This window comes from Oreochromis aureus, linkage group 22, assembly GCF_013358895.1.
Source record: "Oreochromis aureus strain Israel breed Guangdong linkage group 22, ZZ_aureus, whole genome shotgun sequence".
Taxonomy (NCBI): Eukaryota; Metazoa; Chordata; class Actinopteri; order Cichliformes; family Cichlidae; genus Oreochromis; species Oreochromis aureus.
The window spans coordinates 26,581,691-26,598,367 of record NC_052962.1 but is presented as its reverse complement, the minus strand read 5'-3'; the positions used below and the strand labels follow the sequence as shown (position 1 = coordinate 26,598,367).

General features: G+C 40.8%; 1 protein-coding gene across 3 annotated transcripts; it reads right to left on the bottom strand.

The window, feature by feature from the left end:
* Positions 1-669: 669 nt before the first annotated feature.
* On the bottom strand, positions 670-15,885 carry LOC116317153 (claspin). 3 transcript variants are annotated; one of them, XM_031735837.2, is made up of 24 exons: positions 15,809-15,885; positions 14,711-14,828; positions 13,358-13,791; positions 12,415-12,558; positions 12,093-12,149; positions 11,941-12,013; positions 11,316-11,418; positions 10,561-11,156; positions 9,890-10,078; positions 9,530-9,693; positions 9,243-9,445; positions 9,070-9,122; positions 8,747-8,940; positions 7,922-8,453; positions 7,764-7,797; positions 7,465-7,570; positions 7,198-7,349; positions 6,512-6,673; positions 6,248-6,369; positions 5,792-5,922; positions 5,473-5,599; positions 4,594-4,673; positions 4,094-4,252; positions 670-1,278 (listed from the first exon to the last, which is right to left on the bottom strand). In XM_031735837.2, exons 2-24 carry the CDS (start codon positions 14,748-14,750, stop codon positions 1,153-1,155), a joined length of 3,981 nt encoding a protein of 1,326 aa, XP_031591697.1. In that variant the 5' UTR covers positions 14,751-14,828; positions 15,809-15,885; the 3' UTR covers positions 670-1,152. The 3 variants fall into 3 exon arrangements, with proteins under 3 accessions (XP_031591697.1, XP_031591694.1, XP_031591696.1); XM_031735834.2 differs by having other exon boundaries at positions 15,586-15,877; XM_031735836.2 differs by having other exon boundaries at positions 7,465-7,567; positions 15,586-15,877.
* Positions 15,886-16,677: the final 792 nt, after the last annotated feature.

Sequence of the window (16,677 nt, the reverse complement as noted above, 5' to 3'; positions counted from 1 at the left end):
TTACGCATCTAATGCCAGTACTTTTGCGAGACGATACACTCAGACATTAGCTGCCGTTTTTAGGTAAATGATGCTGTGCATGGACACATTTTAAATAATGATGAAACATCTTTATAAATATGTAAACCCAGACAAGTCCTACTAACAACTTTATGCAGAACAAGACTAAAAACGAGGCCTCCCAAATAGTGAACTTGGGAGCAGATATCAGACAGTGTCGATATCCAAGTAGAACTGATTTTGTGCATTCCACTATAATGGATAAATTTAAAAAGCTGGAAACAGCATGCTACAATGAAGCCGATTGGGCCAAAGTTGTTGGCACTGATGTTAGGACACTGGAGGGGCTTCTCCAAGAAATTTACCAATGTTTAGCCCCCACAGATCAGAATCAGCTCCTCGAATTTTGGAGTCTATCCCAGCTGTTGTAGGGCAAGATGTGGGGTGCAATCTGGACAAGTGGGCAGCCTATCATGGGGCTAACACACAGAAAGAGACAACCATGCATTGAGCCACACCTACGGCCTGTTTAGATAAATCAAGTAACCTTAAATGCACAATTTTGCAATTCATTTCATCTTCTTAGGACGTTCAAAACATACGGAAAACTAGAATCTGGTCTACCGAGACAAGAAAAGAATCAGATTTATGTCTTAAAATATTTTATTTACACTGTAAAACAAATACATTTAAAATATCACACAAATAAACTCCCTACTTCTTAAAAAGAAAAACCATATGTACATGATAAAACATTTCTAGATGGACCTCAATCATGTGGCCCAAATTAGGTCAAGTCAGATCAGATGAATGTTGCTAGTGGCATAACGGATTAAATATTTGAACACACAAGCTGAACAATGGAGGATTAAGTGTGCAAGTCATCGAGTAAAAGAGTAGCAGGATCTTCAGTGATGTGTTTTGCTGGTGGTTTATGTTTAACCACAAAATGGGCACAGTTGGGGAGACGTCTCATAATCCTGAAATCACCCAGAGTTTTGCCACTAGCTTTGTTTTTCCCAGTCTTATTGTAAAGTGAAACACTGAAAGTTAAAGGTCAGTTCTGCCTCCTCACTGCCTCCGTAGCAGCTGGGAGAAAAACCTGGACTCCCAGCCAGCTTTTCATCCTCATTCAGTTAGTGTGCTGCATCATCAGTGGTCCAGGAAGTTGAAGATGCTCCTCTGAGACCCTTTGGTCTGTCCTGCAGGTTTGTTCTCTCTGCAGACCCTCTTTGCTGCTGGATGCGCTGCCTCCATCTGCCCCCTCTTCTTCATCGTCTGATGAACAAACAACAGTTCAAGTCTTTTTACAAAACTGCTGTACAAAATAAAACAATATACTGGGTAGTGACTGCGTGCGCACTGGGACTGACAGTGTAAAAGTCAGCCTTTAATCTACTGTGAGAAATGTGGGCTTTGCTGCCACCTAGCGTCCAATATTGAGAATACACCAGAAACCATGACTTCACCCAGCACATTCACATGACTATCATACTTGGCAGAAGCCCCGAGCTCTGTGGAAAACATTTCGTTTCTGCATTTATTTTAGAACAGTGAAACCTCACTGAAGAGACAAGCAGACAGAGTTGGGAAATGACTTTAAGGAGACCAGCCTGATTTCTCAGGCCACCTGTCCTTGTTAGGAGATGGGAAAGTTTGCTGTTGTGTTACCATTAAAAGAAGACATAAAAGTACCTTTTTTAAAAACTGGAATTTCTAGATTTTTTTTTTAACCATCACACGATAAGAATTATTTGAAATGCGTCCATAATTGTTCCTCTTCTGAAGTTCCCCTAGACTTTCAGGCGCCAACGACTTTAGACCAGTCGCACTCAGATTGCTTATCGTTAAATCTTTTGAACTCCTTGAGGTAATAACGCATTTGCTGCCTTTCCTGATTTCTTGAATAAAAACAATTTTGCAAAGAAGAGTGGGCCAAAATTCCTCCACAGTGATGCGATTCCTGCTGCAATACAATTTCCTGTCCATCCATCTAAACCAGGGGTCCCCAATCCCAGTCCACGAGGGTCGGTGTCCCTGCAGGTTTTTAGATGTGTCCTTGATCCATCACAGCTGATTTAAATGGATAAATAACCGTCTTGAAGTTCTCCAGAGGCCTGGTAATGAACTAATCATGTGATTCAGGTGTGTTGACCCAGGGTGACATCTAAAACCTGCAGGGACACTGGCCCTCGTGGACTGGGATTGGGGACCCCTGATCTAAACCTTTGGTGCCCTCCCCAAAGCTTTTAAAGGCTGAGAAAACATTCCCCCTGAATTTGACCATATTTTTATTAATGGTGGCTTCAACTGTAACAGACATCTCTGCTTATCAAATGGTCAGAATTAACAGGAAATTGTAGAAATTTTTGTCAAATAGGTGACCACAGACTTGCTGCTTTTACTTCATTCCCCAGAGGTCCATTCTGGGAGGAAAACCCCTCTGACTCTAAAGCAGGGGTGGGGGGGAACTCCAGCCTCAAGGGCTGGTTTCACACAGGTTTTAGACGTCCTTGATCCAACACAGCTGATTTAAATGGCTAAATTACCTCCTCAACATGTGTTGAAGTTCTCCAGAGGTCTGGTAATGAACTAATCATTTGATTCAGGTGTGTTGACCCAGGGTGAGATCTAAAACCTGCAGGACACCGGCCCTGCTCTAAAGGTTAAAGATGCACGACTTCTTTAGGATCCTTACAGCTAATAGAGGAGTGGTTCTCAAACTGTGGGCCGTGTAGGACCAGTGGGAAACTGACTGAATAGATTCTGAATGAATGTTATTTATGAAAAGCAAACAAACAAGATTTTGCTGATGCCATCATACTGATTTAGTTCAATTCAACTTGAAATTTTTGTTTGTCATTTAAATTTAATACTACATTTTTTTCAAAAGAGCACCACCTTTGTTATTGTTATAATTAGCTGTATGTTACATTATTAGCCTGTGAGTTAAAATGGTTTAAAGAGGTTAATCGACTGTTTTTCCACAGCTTCCACTTAGTACATTTACAACATTTTCCCTCGGGAGTCACGACTGGAGGTCATGTGACTTTCATGGTTATTTACAAGATTTCACAAAGCAAGAAAATTGCCTTCTCTGTTTCATTTCTGTTTCCGTTTCATTTTTAAAGGCAGTTTAAGGATTGATTTAAGTACTTAATCATTGCAAAGAGCAATTCAAGCCTTATTTTGCATTTTAAGACTGAACTGATTGAAGCCAGGGGGGACTGCAGGAATGCTGGACTATTGTTTTACAAATTAGCAGTGAGGGTCACTGCATGCTGCTGCTGTGGGCCACTGATCCTTGACACCAGGCAGAATATTCATCAGTAAGACAGATGTTCATTAAATGGTCACACAGGACAGGATGCCAGAGTTTCATTGTTTTTGCAGCAACACTTCATAACAGTGCATATAGTGGAGACATGCACTTTTATACTTAATCTGAATAATTGCTTTACATTTTGCCCTTTTTATCCATTTAAAAATGGTCCTAACAGTTTTAATGAATGGAGACAGTGCGGACTTGACCATCAGTGGCAATTTAAAGAGTTCGGTGCCCTTGCAATTTAAACTTTGATCTGGATGAACTTGAGTGGATTTTTATAAAGTATCAAGTTTCTTTTATTAAGTGAGATTTTGAGTTCAGCTCTAGTTCTGCTAATTTACAAGTATAACCTTGATTCAACCTGAATTTTCAGCTATTTAAACAGTTGTTTTTATTCATGTACTGACCTCTCTGGTTTTGTTTAAACTTGATTAAAAATCAAACAAAACAAGCAGTCTGAAGGCTTCACTGAGGGCTACAGATTCTCATTTTAACAGTTTTGGGGGCATTTTACAGAAAATTTTATTCATGACTGATCCATGATTATTTAAAAAAAATTCACTAAAAAACTACAGCGGTAAAACTGCAGTCATATTAACTTACATAACACAGCTGAGCCTATTCAGTGTACATGAAGAGTGGGGCTGAGTGGTTGGGAGTGTAAAGTGAAGCACTCTTTGAACATTGTGCTGAACTTCTGTCACATGTACTCATGAAATGGGTTTTATTAATACTTTTTTTTTTAGCATCATAATTCTGACTCACCTGTTTCTGTGGAGCATCTGATGACTTAACCTTCTCAGGAGAGAGTGTTTGGAACAGGAATCCACGGCTGTTTCTGGGGGCCAGAGGATTTCCCTCTGAGATGGAAGCCAGCTTCTGGAGGACGGACTGAGGCTGACTCAGGAGAGAACCTCTCCTCACCTGGGAGAAACACAGATCTTAGACCGGCCTTGTGCAGATTATGGACGAACACATGATGAAGTCTTGCAAACATCCACCGTGTAACAGTTTAAAATATTTGTTTTATTTAGTAAAAAGCAACAACTAAACATCTTTTGGCCATTTAGCCTTTTCTTTATAGGACAGCATGGAGAAGAGAAGAAAGCAGTGACAGAGTGGAGCAGACTCCAACACTGTTCACGCCATGATTAATGTTGAATTCTTTGTACATTTGTTACACAGACAACGAAAAGCTGGTATTATGTAGACTTTAAAAAAAGAAAAGAAAAGAAAGAAAAGTTATCACAGGGTGTTTGAATTACCTGTAAAGGCTGAGAGGGTCTCTGGAAGGGATTGAGAGCTGCTGCTGTCTTCTTCTCTGGTTGTGGTGCCACAGGCGGCTCTGGTTTAAACAGTTAGCTTAAGTAAACCACCAGTTTATTTAACAAGAATGACGGGGTTGTGCATGTGTTGCACATGAATTCCTGAAATGTTTTCATGTTTCAATTAAGTACAGAAAAACTTCATACTTTTAAGTGCAAACAGTTCAAACACCCTTTAAATGTGATTTTTATCCCATTGTAGAACTTTGTTTTGTGACGATACGAAGCAGCCAGTTAAATAAATAAAAGATCTAGCTGCTGATTACATTCCTTTTTTTTTTCTTTTTGTCTACAGAACGTGAATTCCTGTAGCTCTTGTAGAATTACTGCTCTGAAAAGCTTGTGCAGCTGGCAGCAGTTTCTGCGAATGGTCAAGTTTTGTTTGCTGGGAAACATGTTGGTGTTTTTAGTGCTGTCATTTCTACAGCCATGTAGCACATTATCTGAATCTACCCATCTATCAAACTGTTCTCCCAACTTTCAACACAGTAGATGAAAATGTATGTTTCTTATATTTTCTATTAACAATTCAGCAACAAACTGAAAAACTACACTAATCTTGGGGATCCTTAAATTATCCTTTTTGAATTAGTTTAAAATACCAACTTTAAAACCTTTCTTGACTTTATGATTTAAACCCTCTGTATTCTTCATAGGTCCTACAGTCCTCAGATCGGCCTCTTGTTGTTGTCTTTATTCTACAGTTTGACTGTGTCTTAACTACTGCCATGAATTAATTCACATATTTTTCTTTTTTAATCTTTTATTTTTGCTGACAGGTGATGGGATTTTACTCATGGGGACTTTTACCAAACTAACCTTTTCTTTGAAGAGTCTTGGCAGTCAGTTTTTTGGCAAGCTTCATGAACTGACTGTCTTCCTCTCCAATCTTCTCATCATCTGCATCCAAATCCAAATCCTCTCCTTTTTTGGCTTTCTGTTCAGACTGTGAGAAGAGTGAGAAAAGAATGAACACAAAACAGCAGCAGCCCTCACAGAGGAGGTGCACACAGCTCATCTCTAAGAAATCCTTTTAACAGCACTTAGCGAAAATCATCACACTTTCAAATGTATATTTTTCCATTAGTGCCACCTCCTTCATGTGTGTGTGTAAAAAACTGCAAACCATAAAACCCACCTGTTCCCTGAGCCACTGCTCTCTCTCCAGTCTCTCTATCCTTCTTTGGACCTCAGCCTGGTCCACATCATCGTCTTCCTCCCAGTCTTCCTCGCCCTCGGCTCCAGTCCTTTCCATGCTGAAACCATCATCTGGACCAAAGATTACAATTAAAATCTCTCAATGACAAATGTGTCCAGTTAGCCCTAATAATCAGAAGAAATCATCACTCACTTGTCATATTTAGGATGCTTTGATTAAAATAAGTAATGTAGTTATCTTTTATTTTGTCTTTTGTTCATAATACAGATAATATGCTGCTAAATTCTTATAAAACCTGAAACAAATAGCTAATAATGTTTTTATTCATTTAAATTTGTGCATTTTATTACTGCTGTTACTCCAATTGAGTCCTACCAACACTCATTATCAGTATTTGGTAATCCAGGCATTTAATCCTTCATCCTGTAAACTCACCAATATTCTTCCATCGGAAGCGACGCGCTCGTCCAGGACCGTCAGAGTGCAAGTCTCCATCAGCCAGATAGCGCTCCTGATACAGCCTCAGGCGACGCTTGTCATCGTCCAAAATCTGCTTCCTGTAAGAACAACAGACGCATTTTAACAACTTTTACATCGTTTTTGTGGCACAGGTTCATCTCCAGCTGCCCCCTTCGGTATTTTCGTTGATGTATTTCACACAAAAGACATCATTTTATAAATCAATTAGTTTTCGCTCACATGTGGATCTTGTTGACTTGGTTTTGCAGCTCTTCGTCAGAGGGAAGGTCTTCCAGAAGCTCCTCTTCCTCATACTCGCTCCCTCTGTCGTCGTCCTCATCATCACTGCCCAGGTCACTACCAGACAGCTCGGCCTCCGAGTCCACATAGTCGGTCAGTCGCCTGCCAAGGAGATCCAAGAAACCATTCAAGCTGTGTCACAGGTGTGGATTAGCAGTGAAAATTACACATTTCTAAAGTTTGCAAATTGATGGTTAGCGGCCAATGACCTAATTCAAATGGCAAAAATAAAATCTAATAGTTTTTAAGTGAGAATCTTTGCATTAACTTAAAAAAAAAAAAGAGCACTCATTTCAATCAGTCAGTGAAGTTTTAAAAAAAAACTTTCAAAGCCAGAAACAACCTCCAACACATTTACCTGTTGGTCTCTAAACAGCATAAAAAGTCTGCTGCTGTCAAAAGATCAATTTGGCACAGACATTTAGTTAGGCCACAATGAAAAGCGTTATTCAATTCTGTACTTATGTATAAGAAGGGCTGTTTATTCAACAAAACATCAGGTTTGCTGCATTACATACAAATGCAGACGTATTTTACTGCCACCAAAAATCTTCCCACAGCCAGATTTGGCCACGACACTCTGCCACTTCCCATCGATCACGTTGCATGAAAGCACTTTCACTTACATTTTCTTCTTTTTCTTCGCCCGTGGCGCGAACACACCCTCCAGTTCCTCCTCTTCCACCTCATTGTTTTCCTCTTCGCTGGCATCTGCGTCATCTTCCTCATCATTTTCCTCCTCCTCCTCTCCATCATTACCATCATCATCGTTGTCCTCCTTTACACCCACAAGACATTTTTAATACTTTAGTAATAGCATTATATATTTAACAGAAAAGAAAAAAAAAAGAACACTTTACACTAAGTGTTTTTTTGTTTGTTTCTTTGTTTACCTGCTCACTCTCAACATCTGATAGGAGCCGGAACTCGCAGTCCTCCTCTTCTTCTTCTTCCTCCTCCTCCTGCTGCTGCTGCTTTCCAGCCTCTAACTTCTTTCTACTTAGTAGTGAAAAATCAAAGTGAAAATCTTACATTGCAAGTAAATATTTCAGTTATTATTCCTATAATCCTCTAATCAAAGCAGTTTGGGGGTATGAGGGAGAGGAGCAGCTTAAAGGATCACGGAAACTAATCAAACTTAAGAGATTATTAACAAAACCAGAAAATGATACTGAGGATACTTGTATCGTACCTGTCTTGTGATGGTGAAGCTGTGTGAGTAGAACCTAAATTTTGCAGCAAACAAAAAAGCATTGTGTAAAAAAAAACATGAGCTGTAGAGGAAGTGAAAACAAAAATGCAATGATGCAATGCCATTTATAAAAGAGCAGAAATGCACACCACTCTTACCTGGACTCGAAAATTTGCCTGAACATAAACCCAGCAGCTGATCCATGGTATTTTCAGAGTCTTCATCGTCTTCTCCCGCTTTCCTTTTCTTCGTCTGCTCCCCTTGAGCTTGTGTGGGTGGAAATGCTCCTGAGCACAGCCCAAGCAGCTCATCCTCCTGTGTTGCTCCAACGCCCTCTCCCCCTGTGGAGTGGCTCTTCGCTGACCCAAAACCACCTGAACACAACCCCAACAGCTCCCCCATGTGTGCATCCATTGCATTTTCATCCAGGCTGCCCAAGATCAGCTGCCTCTTGTGAGAGGTGGGTGCACCGGGGCGCGACCCCACATTTAGAAAACCATCTGCGTCAAGTAACTGGGACTGAGCATCATCTTCAAGCGAAAAACGACCCTGAGAATCACCTGCTAGACCAGGACCAGAAGCAGCTCCATCCAGGGGGCCTGAATCTGCACTGGGGGAAGGAGGTGCGTACAGGTCTTGGGAGTCTTCAACAGGGAGGCAAAGAGAAGGCTCGGAGAGCTTGCCTGAACTCTGAAAGAGAATTTTTTAAAAAGTAAAATATAAGTACTAATTCTAATGTTTAATGTGTAGTTTGGTTTCTATTTTCTTTTATTCTATTTGTATAAAATGCACTTGCGCATGAGCTCTAGGTTATTTGCAGATACAGTCTTATTCGTGGATTTTCTCTGAGCCTTATTGATTCGTCGACTTAACTAAATATGCATGTATATAACCAAGGGCGTGTTTTGGCCCAAATTCAAACCCCTCATGAAATCTGTCTGATGCTGCAATAATTAGAGTGAATGAAAAACATTTCTTCTCACCTTCGAGGCAGAGCCGAGGAAGCTCGGCCTGAAGAGGCACGGTGAAGGGGAGCGGAAAATGGACGAGTTGAGGACACTTCGTCCTGTGCCACGCTGGTTATTCACTGGTTGGTATGATGTAATCATGGACCCTGGGAGCTCAAAGCTGCTGTTGTGGCTGTTGTCCTTCACCAGGGACAGGGAGTCGTCCTCTTCTGGAGACGAGTGGGATAGGAGACGAAAAGAGGGTAATTTTAATTTCTCTTTAAATAAAAAAAAAAAAAAGAAAAAAAAAAGAAGAGGAAATGTGGTCAAACTAAATGGAGGTCTTCCACTTTACCCACCCATCTTACTGCCGCTGTCATGTCCAGAAGGCCCAGACCTTCTTACACCATCACTAAAGAAAGAAAAACCAAAAATATTTTTAATTTTATCCATTAAACAAGCTGCTGCAGGTGACATCTTGCAGCCAAATATAAGAGATTTTAAAGGTGCTTCTATAAAACTGCAAACACACCTGGTGCGCGAGGAAGAGTTTCCAGGGAACAGCATGAGAGTGCCATCCGTGTTAACGAGGTCGGGAGTTGGCAAGGGTCCGATCATTGCCACTGGAGAAGGGCTCCTCATACTCTGAGCCACGCTGCCTTCTTCCTCTTCATCTTCATTGTCCTTCACGTCTTCTTCTTCACCATCACCACCTCCCAATAAGTCATCGACACCCTGAGGGACAGAAGAACAGCTTGATGCAAGTGCAAAGAGGGTAAAATCAGAAATTTGTGCAGAATAAGAAAATCATCCACGTACCTCTTCATCCTCTGACTCATCAGTCATGTCTTCTTCCTCCTCTTCATCCTCCCCACAGTCTTCGTTGTCTAGGCGATTCAGCTCGGCCTTGCGCGCCCTCTCCTCTTTTCTCCGTTGGGCCATGGCGAGCTGCAGGCGCTGCTTCAGAGTCAGCAGCTTCTCTCCTACACAGAGATGAGCAAGGGAGTCATATCATTTCCAGCTGATGCACGTGTAGTTGTGGTTAATGACTGTAAATGTAAACGCATCATAATGAATTATATTAAATTAATTATATAAATTAAAGTGAAATGACCATGCTCACAGAAACACTAAGCAATTTAAAATTGTATAATTTCTAACTCTTCTACGTATCCAGACCTGGTTTAGTGGTCACAGGCTCCTCTGCTCCTTCTTTGACAGTCACAGTGAGAGACTCTGTGTGCAGCTCCTCCTGGCCAGATGGGGTGCTGTCCTTACGGATGATGTCAAGCTGCAAAGTGCGCTCCCCTTGGGGTCGTGTGGGTGCAATAATGTGACGCAGATAACGCTCCTTCAGAGCCTCCACACCTAGTTGAAGAAGAGGAGAGGTAAGAGAGGTTTTCTTTGGCTGCCTGACACAGAAGACATCAGGCCTTGCTTTGGGTGAGGACAAACATTTTGTAGTGCATAAGATCTCACACCGTGTTTCAAAGGATTTAAAACTGCATCTGGGACATGGCATGAGGTCCTGACAGAAGGATAGTATGTTCTAATTGTTTTCTGTCTTCCCAAACCATAGAGCGCTCAGCCATGTGTTCAGATTTCTGCTCAGCTGTGCACAATAAACATGCAAAGAGGAAGGATGTTGCCAGTGTAGCTAGGTGAAATGAAGTAACATCATGCACATATTTTTCCTGGGAAAAAAATGCCTGCTAGTACTTCTTTCCCTAGTGGGATTATGCACATTTTGAAGCCAAATCACCTAATTTATCACAGTGACCATGGCAAAGGATCAAAAGGCTTGATTCTCGATGTCTTCTTGCTGAGATCAGGAAATATTTGTGACTCACCAGGATTAAGCTGTGGAGGGTCGAGCTGTACAAAAGCTCCATCATCTGGACACAATTTTGCAACAGGTGGCGGATCCAGACCCAACTCCTTTAGTCTAGTCAATTTGTCTTTCTTCGGTTTGGTAGGCTGCTGTACTGAGGGCTCTGCTGTAGCTGAATCAGCACTCAGACACTGAGGAACCACAGGCTCAACCACAGCCCTAGATACAGGCTCTTTCTGCAGGGTTTCAGAGTCAGATGTTGCTGCAGTTGGATTTTGTGGTAAAGGAGCAGCTGAGGTTTCCTCTCCTGAGTCAGATGCAGGCTTGTCTTCAGCATCAGCTGTGACTGAGTCCTGCAGACTCTCAGAGAGGTAAAGCATTGGGCCTGACTCCTGCTCAGGATCCGAGGTAACCGAAGTTTCTCCGGCCTGGTTGAGGTTCTGCTTTTGCGGGGATGAGGTAGCTGCTGGCTGAAGTAAAGGCTGGATTTGATTGGACGAGATATCCAGAGAAGAATTACAGTCCTCCTCAGTGGATGGCAGTTTGCTGGGTGGGTTTACAGAAGGTGGAGGAGCTGACGGCGTCTCCAACATCATTTCTGAGTACTTTGCAGATCTGAAAGCAGAAAGATTTTTAAATGAAAACATTTTACTTTAACAGAATTAAAGTACAGTTACTTAAATTTGCACTTGTGTGAAATGGGGAGGTCCAGCGGCTATCCTTACATGACTCGTGTCTGACCTCAAATGTGTTAAGTGTCATGTTAGTATTTACTTCAACAATGCCATGGCAGGACCCTCTGGCCTTGCTCTCTTCTTAAAGAACTGGTCGATGGTCTTGGGCTCAGGGATGTGGTAGGGCAGGCCAAGTGAAGACTCTAAAAAGGCAGAAGAATGCAGTTTAAGTAGCAGATAAGTCATTAAATTACACCTGTCAACATCTATGCAATATTCTCCACAGAGAATATTTACAACATTTTCACTTGTTATTGATTTTAGGGGCTTGAATAAGTGAGAAATTTTCCAACATCAGATGGTGAAATTCATTTCATTTTCTTTAAATGAAACTAGCTGGATACACACCCTTCGAACAAGGTTTTGATTTGGAATATTGGATTGCAAGAGCAGGCTTCATAAATGATCTGGCAACTTGGGAAAGCATAAACTAAAACCTTAAAGATGCATCTACTTCAGTTATTTATAATAAAGTGCAGTGTAAATACACAGGAGAAACAGCAAGATGGGTGGGCACCATGAGAAGATTTTAAAGTACGGGGAAAAAAAACAAAAAACCAGGAGTGTTTGCAGGTATGGAAAGAATACTAAAATGCCATGCTCTATTCAAATTATTGCCCACAATAAAACTTTATAGGGTAAATAAACGTGTCTTATCAACTGACCTCTGACCAGCCTCTGAGACTCACTGTGGAGCTGCTTCATCGCCTCTTTGCTGGCACGTGCAGCCTTTCTCTCCTGAAAGAGTCACATAGTGGCAATGACAAACTGCTTACAATTTAAAGTAATTATTTATTTATTTTTTGATGTTGCATACCGCACGCTGGGGCTTCTCTGGCACCTCTTCATCCTCCTCCTCATTTGAGAGGGGATCCTGTAGCAACATAGAAACAAAAGGACACAATGTCCAACATGGTCCAACTCTTCTCACCACAACATTAAACCAAAGTGTTACAATAAAATTGAAGGATTTAAATTTAACTCAAGTCACTGACATAAATACAACAGCTGTTTTAATTTTTCTTAAGGAAATAAGTCAAAGGCCAAACATAAATGATACCGATTCCAAATGTTTATCTTTTATAGTGATGGAAAATGGGTGGAGAGCCCCTCTTTTAAACTACTTTATGTTTTTCCACCTTATGTTTTTTCATCTTTTGCTTGACCGCAGCACGGATCGCATCCAGAGACTCTTCTTCCTCATCATCCAGACCATTGTCAAAAAGTTCTGTGTCTCCCAGCGGACATCCACTGTCATTCAGGGTCCCAGGATGAGGCATTTCCTGAGGAAATGGGAGTAAAGCTGCTTTTAGTTGCATACACATTATCCAAATTGTATCTTGTTTTTTATGGCTTCACCATTTAGCACAACACACAAGATCTAAATTTAAAAACTTTGTTCAGTTTGATCTGCAGTTTAGTCCTTGTTGTAGTGCTCGGGGAACCAAAACACAAATGCTTCCACAACAGTAGTTTGATCATTACACTGATGTGGTAGGAAGTGTCTTTTTTTTCCTTTCTTCCTAACAACAAAGTTCTTCCAGAAGCAGATCTGTTTACTTGACCTTGCAGTTGGACATGCACTGAAAAGCATCATCTGACTGGGACATTTAAAAAAACAAAACAAAAACAAAGGTTTCCAATTTTGAGATAAAATAATATTTGAAAAACTAATTTTGACAACACATTTAACACAATTATTTGAGGATTTGTGAGTGCGCCATCTTCGTCTTTTTTCTGGTCACACTGACTTAAATAAAGTAATAGAAAGGCCACATGATTACATTTAAAAAAGAAAATCTACTTAAATAGTATATAAGCTTTTAACATGTAACATACTTGACATAAAATCTTCCTTCACCTACGTGAAGCGTAGTGCACTTTGCTGACAATCATTCACTTTGTGCTTCAAAAACATAATTCTAACTTTTATTGATTTTATTATTTTTTATAATATGTAACAGGCCAGGCTGAGACAGTCCACAGGACGTATTAGTGCCCATGTGTGTTTTAAAAAAAGATGTTATGAGAAGAACCCTTGATGTATCCAGCCAAAAAGAGTTCAGACACTAAAGCACTCACCTCATCCCTTTCAGAGAACCTCTCCTTCTTCTTCAGCTTTTCCACTGCTTTGCTGCGCTTTTCCTTTTTCTCACGATGTCTCTTGCTCTTCTCTCTTTCCTTCACTTCTTTTGCAGATTTCACTTGCCTCTTCACCACTTTCCCCTCTTCCTCCTCCATTTTTCCACTCTTCTCCTCCTCAGGCTCACTGTCCTCGCTATCAACAGGAGCTCGGCTTATTCTCTTGCACTTCTGCCGTCCCTTTTCCTTCTTCTTGTCCTTCTCGTCTACCTTTTCAGTCTCCATTTCCTCTCCGCTGGAAGCAGATAAAACTAGTGCTTCTGCCACGTGTACACTGCTATCTGCAGCTGCCGCCTCTTCCTCGCTGTCACTGTCTCTAATGGCATTACGGTGAGGCTTTCTGTGCACCATGATGTCTTCATCGTCATCAGAATCTGATAAATAAGACAGAAAAACCAACCAATTTAGAAAGTTAGAATGGAGTAGAGTAGAATGGAAATGGTAGAGTGGTAATCCCAGCTCATATCAATGTGTAATGAAACAAAATACTAGAGTTTGCACTAAACAGTGAGAAAAATAAATTCAAGTAGAATTTTATTCTAATGCATATATTTGTTTTACCAAAAAATAAATAAATTAAACACATTAAGCAAACTTAATGTGGTTTGGACATGTGAAGTGGGATACTGGACATATTGGTCAAAAAATAAAAAAGGGAGAAAATGGAGCTTCCAGGCAGGAGAAAAAGCAGAAGTCAAAGAGGACATATGTCCTCAGGGAGTGGTTTGGAGGCAAAATGATGGAGTTTTTACTACATAAACAGTTTAATTCGTTTTCAAGTTACCTTTAGAAATCGACAACTTGAATCTTAGAAAAGTTTTTTTGCTCTATGTCACAGCCCTGATGAAATTTCTTTGGTGGAAGGGAAAAAAACATCTTCAGTGAGCACCAAGAGTTCTTATATGCAGGACAATATATGCAGAAAACCTTGATATAAACCCTTCTGAAGAAACCTCAGACAAAACAGGTCCAGGGAGACTGAAATACTTCATTATTAAAGTATTTATACTATTTCCTACAGAATTTCCCTTGAACTGATATGTTACTCTTTGCCTTTATTGTTTTTCAAACAAATGTGGTCCTTTGGAAACTGGACATCTTTTAGATACTGGTTTGCTTTTCATTTATAACCTTTGAATGTATATTTTGTCAAGAACTGCAGCTTTGAATCTTTGGTCAGACTGGCTCGTTATGGTAACTAGTGTTTCTCTGCCTACTCTGGTGTCACAGGCAGTTGCATAAATGCATACCTCATTTACACAGCCAGAGTGGCTCATTGTTATGCTGCTTTACCTGGACGACCTTCTCTTTTGTTAGAGGTGTCTGTAGCCATCTCCTCTGCTGGTGAGCCCACACCGCTGTCTGAATCACTCTCTGTTGCAGTCTGGGCCACAACTGGAAGTCCCTCACCCTGCATACAGTAGCACATAATACACATGAATTGTTGCTGCATGGGGCGAGTAAAAGGTACTTAGTGGAAAAAAACTTGAGGTTAAGTATCAACTGAAAAACAGTTCATCTGGGGCAGGGGTAGAAGTTCAGTTTAGGTTACTTGATTGAGATTCATGTTGTGTGGGACTGCTTTTGTTAAATCTAGTAACACTAGGAATTCATTTCGAATGGAAGGCAACCCAAATTGCTGCATAGCTCATTAAAACAAAGTACCACAGTATAGCATGTTTCTGCATTTGACAAAAACACAGAGGAGAGGGTGTTAACACAGAGGATGGGTGTCACTTTTGTCACTTTGGGCAGCGAAACTGTTGTTCGTTGACAGGACTGGCGCCTTGAAGTAAACCAAACAATGAGCAGCATGTCTGCCTTTCAACGTTTCTAATTATCACCATTCAGGCAACAGATAAGGCTGTCCGTGAGTCCCCTAGGTCTTACTTTAATAAAAGGATTTAAAATTAAAATGTCAAATTGACACGCTTTAAAAGGCCCAAGCCAGTTACCACTTTCCAAAAGAGCTGAGCTAAACCTAACCTAGCCAGGAAGCCTAGCCAGGAAGCTAGGTGGCTAACAAAATGTGCAGTTAGCATATTTCTTTCGATCTTGCCAATCTCCACCAAAAAAACCTACCCGATGAAACAGAGTGATATATGCAAGTCTAGAAAAGTTAGGCAGAGGTTCAAGATAATCACTGACAAACCAAAGCATTGCCTGACCTGTTGTTGAGAAAGCACCAAGCTCATCTTTGTCCGCTGGCTAGTTTACGTTCTTTTTTTGCAAAATAAACCGGCTCAGACGGCACCTCGTAGTCTCGTGTCACCCACAAAAAACGTGGACAAGTTACCATCAAAGCGACCAGCGCTGCTTCTGTGTTTTAATTGACATTTAATTAGCGTTTAGCCGGAAAAGTTATCTTCCTCCCGCCTGTTCCATACACACCGAATAGAAATTTTGATGTTTCGCGCGCCGTGACAGCTGGCCCGCAGTTTTTCGCCACCGGAACGTCAATCGCAGTGTTCTCGATTTCCTATTGGTCTGTTTGGCGCAGATGTCCCGCCTAATTTAACTACGCTGCATTGCAAAAGTGTTTGTTTAAACCCCGGGACCTCTCCGGCGAGTGGGGATTGTTGCTGGAGAAGAAACAGAAAGGAAAAAAATTCCAAATATCATAACAACTTTAACACTTATTGACATGCTAATTAATCATAAAGCACAGTTATTGGAAATGCACCGTTTTACAGCTATTCTATTGTCCCGTTGCAAGGAAAATGGCATTGCATAATGGAGTGATATCCTTTATTCAATCATTTATCGCTTATTTGTTCTTTACAGAACTTCTACCCTGACATTTCAAAACCATTACATTTCTCCACATTTCTGTCCATCTACACAGATTTTTCTGTGCAATTCTACTTACAAACCCAGTATTCCTCAATCAAGTGTTAAAGCCAGCGCTTTGTTGATGCTAATTAATCCAATTAATGATGCAAATTACATATCTATGAGTTGTCTGTTGACTTCTCTTAATTAGTATTTTTTCCAGGTTTGTGCCGCTTAATACAGTTTTGTCAGTGGTGTCTATCACACGGTTAAATGAAACATTCGGATTTTTAGCAGTGTCCCACGGTTTCATTTGTTAGACCGAACAATAACTGTGACGAGTTTCTTCTCTAACCCCCGAAACTGACACCCCCCCCCCCCCCACAACATCCCCACCCAAAGGCTGATACTCCAGGTTAATCAACAAGCGACATTGATTTTTTAATCAGTTTTTTCAGCTCTACTATATAGATAAACAGATAATTCGT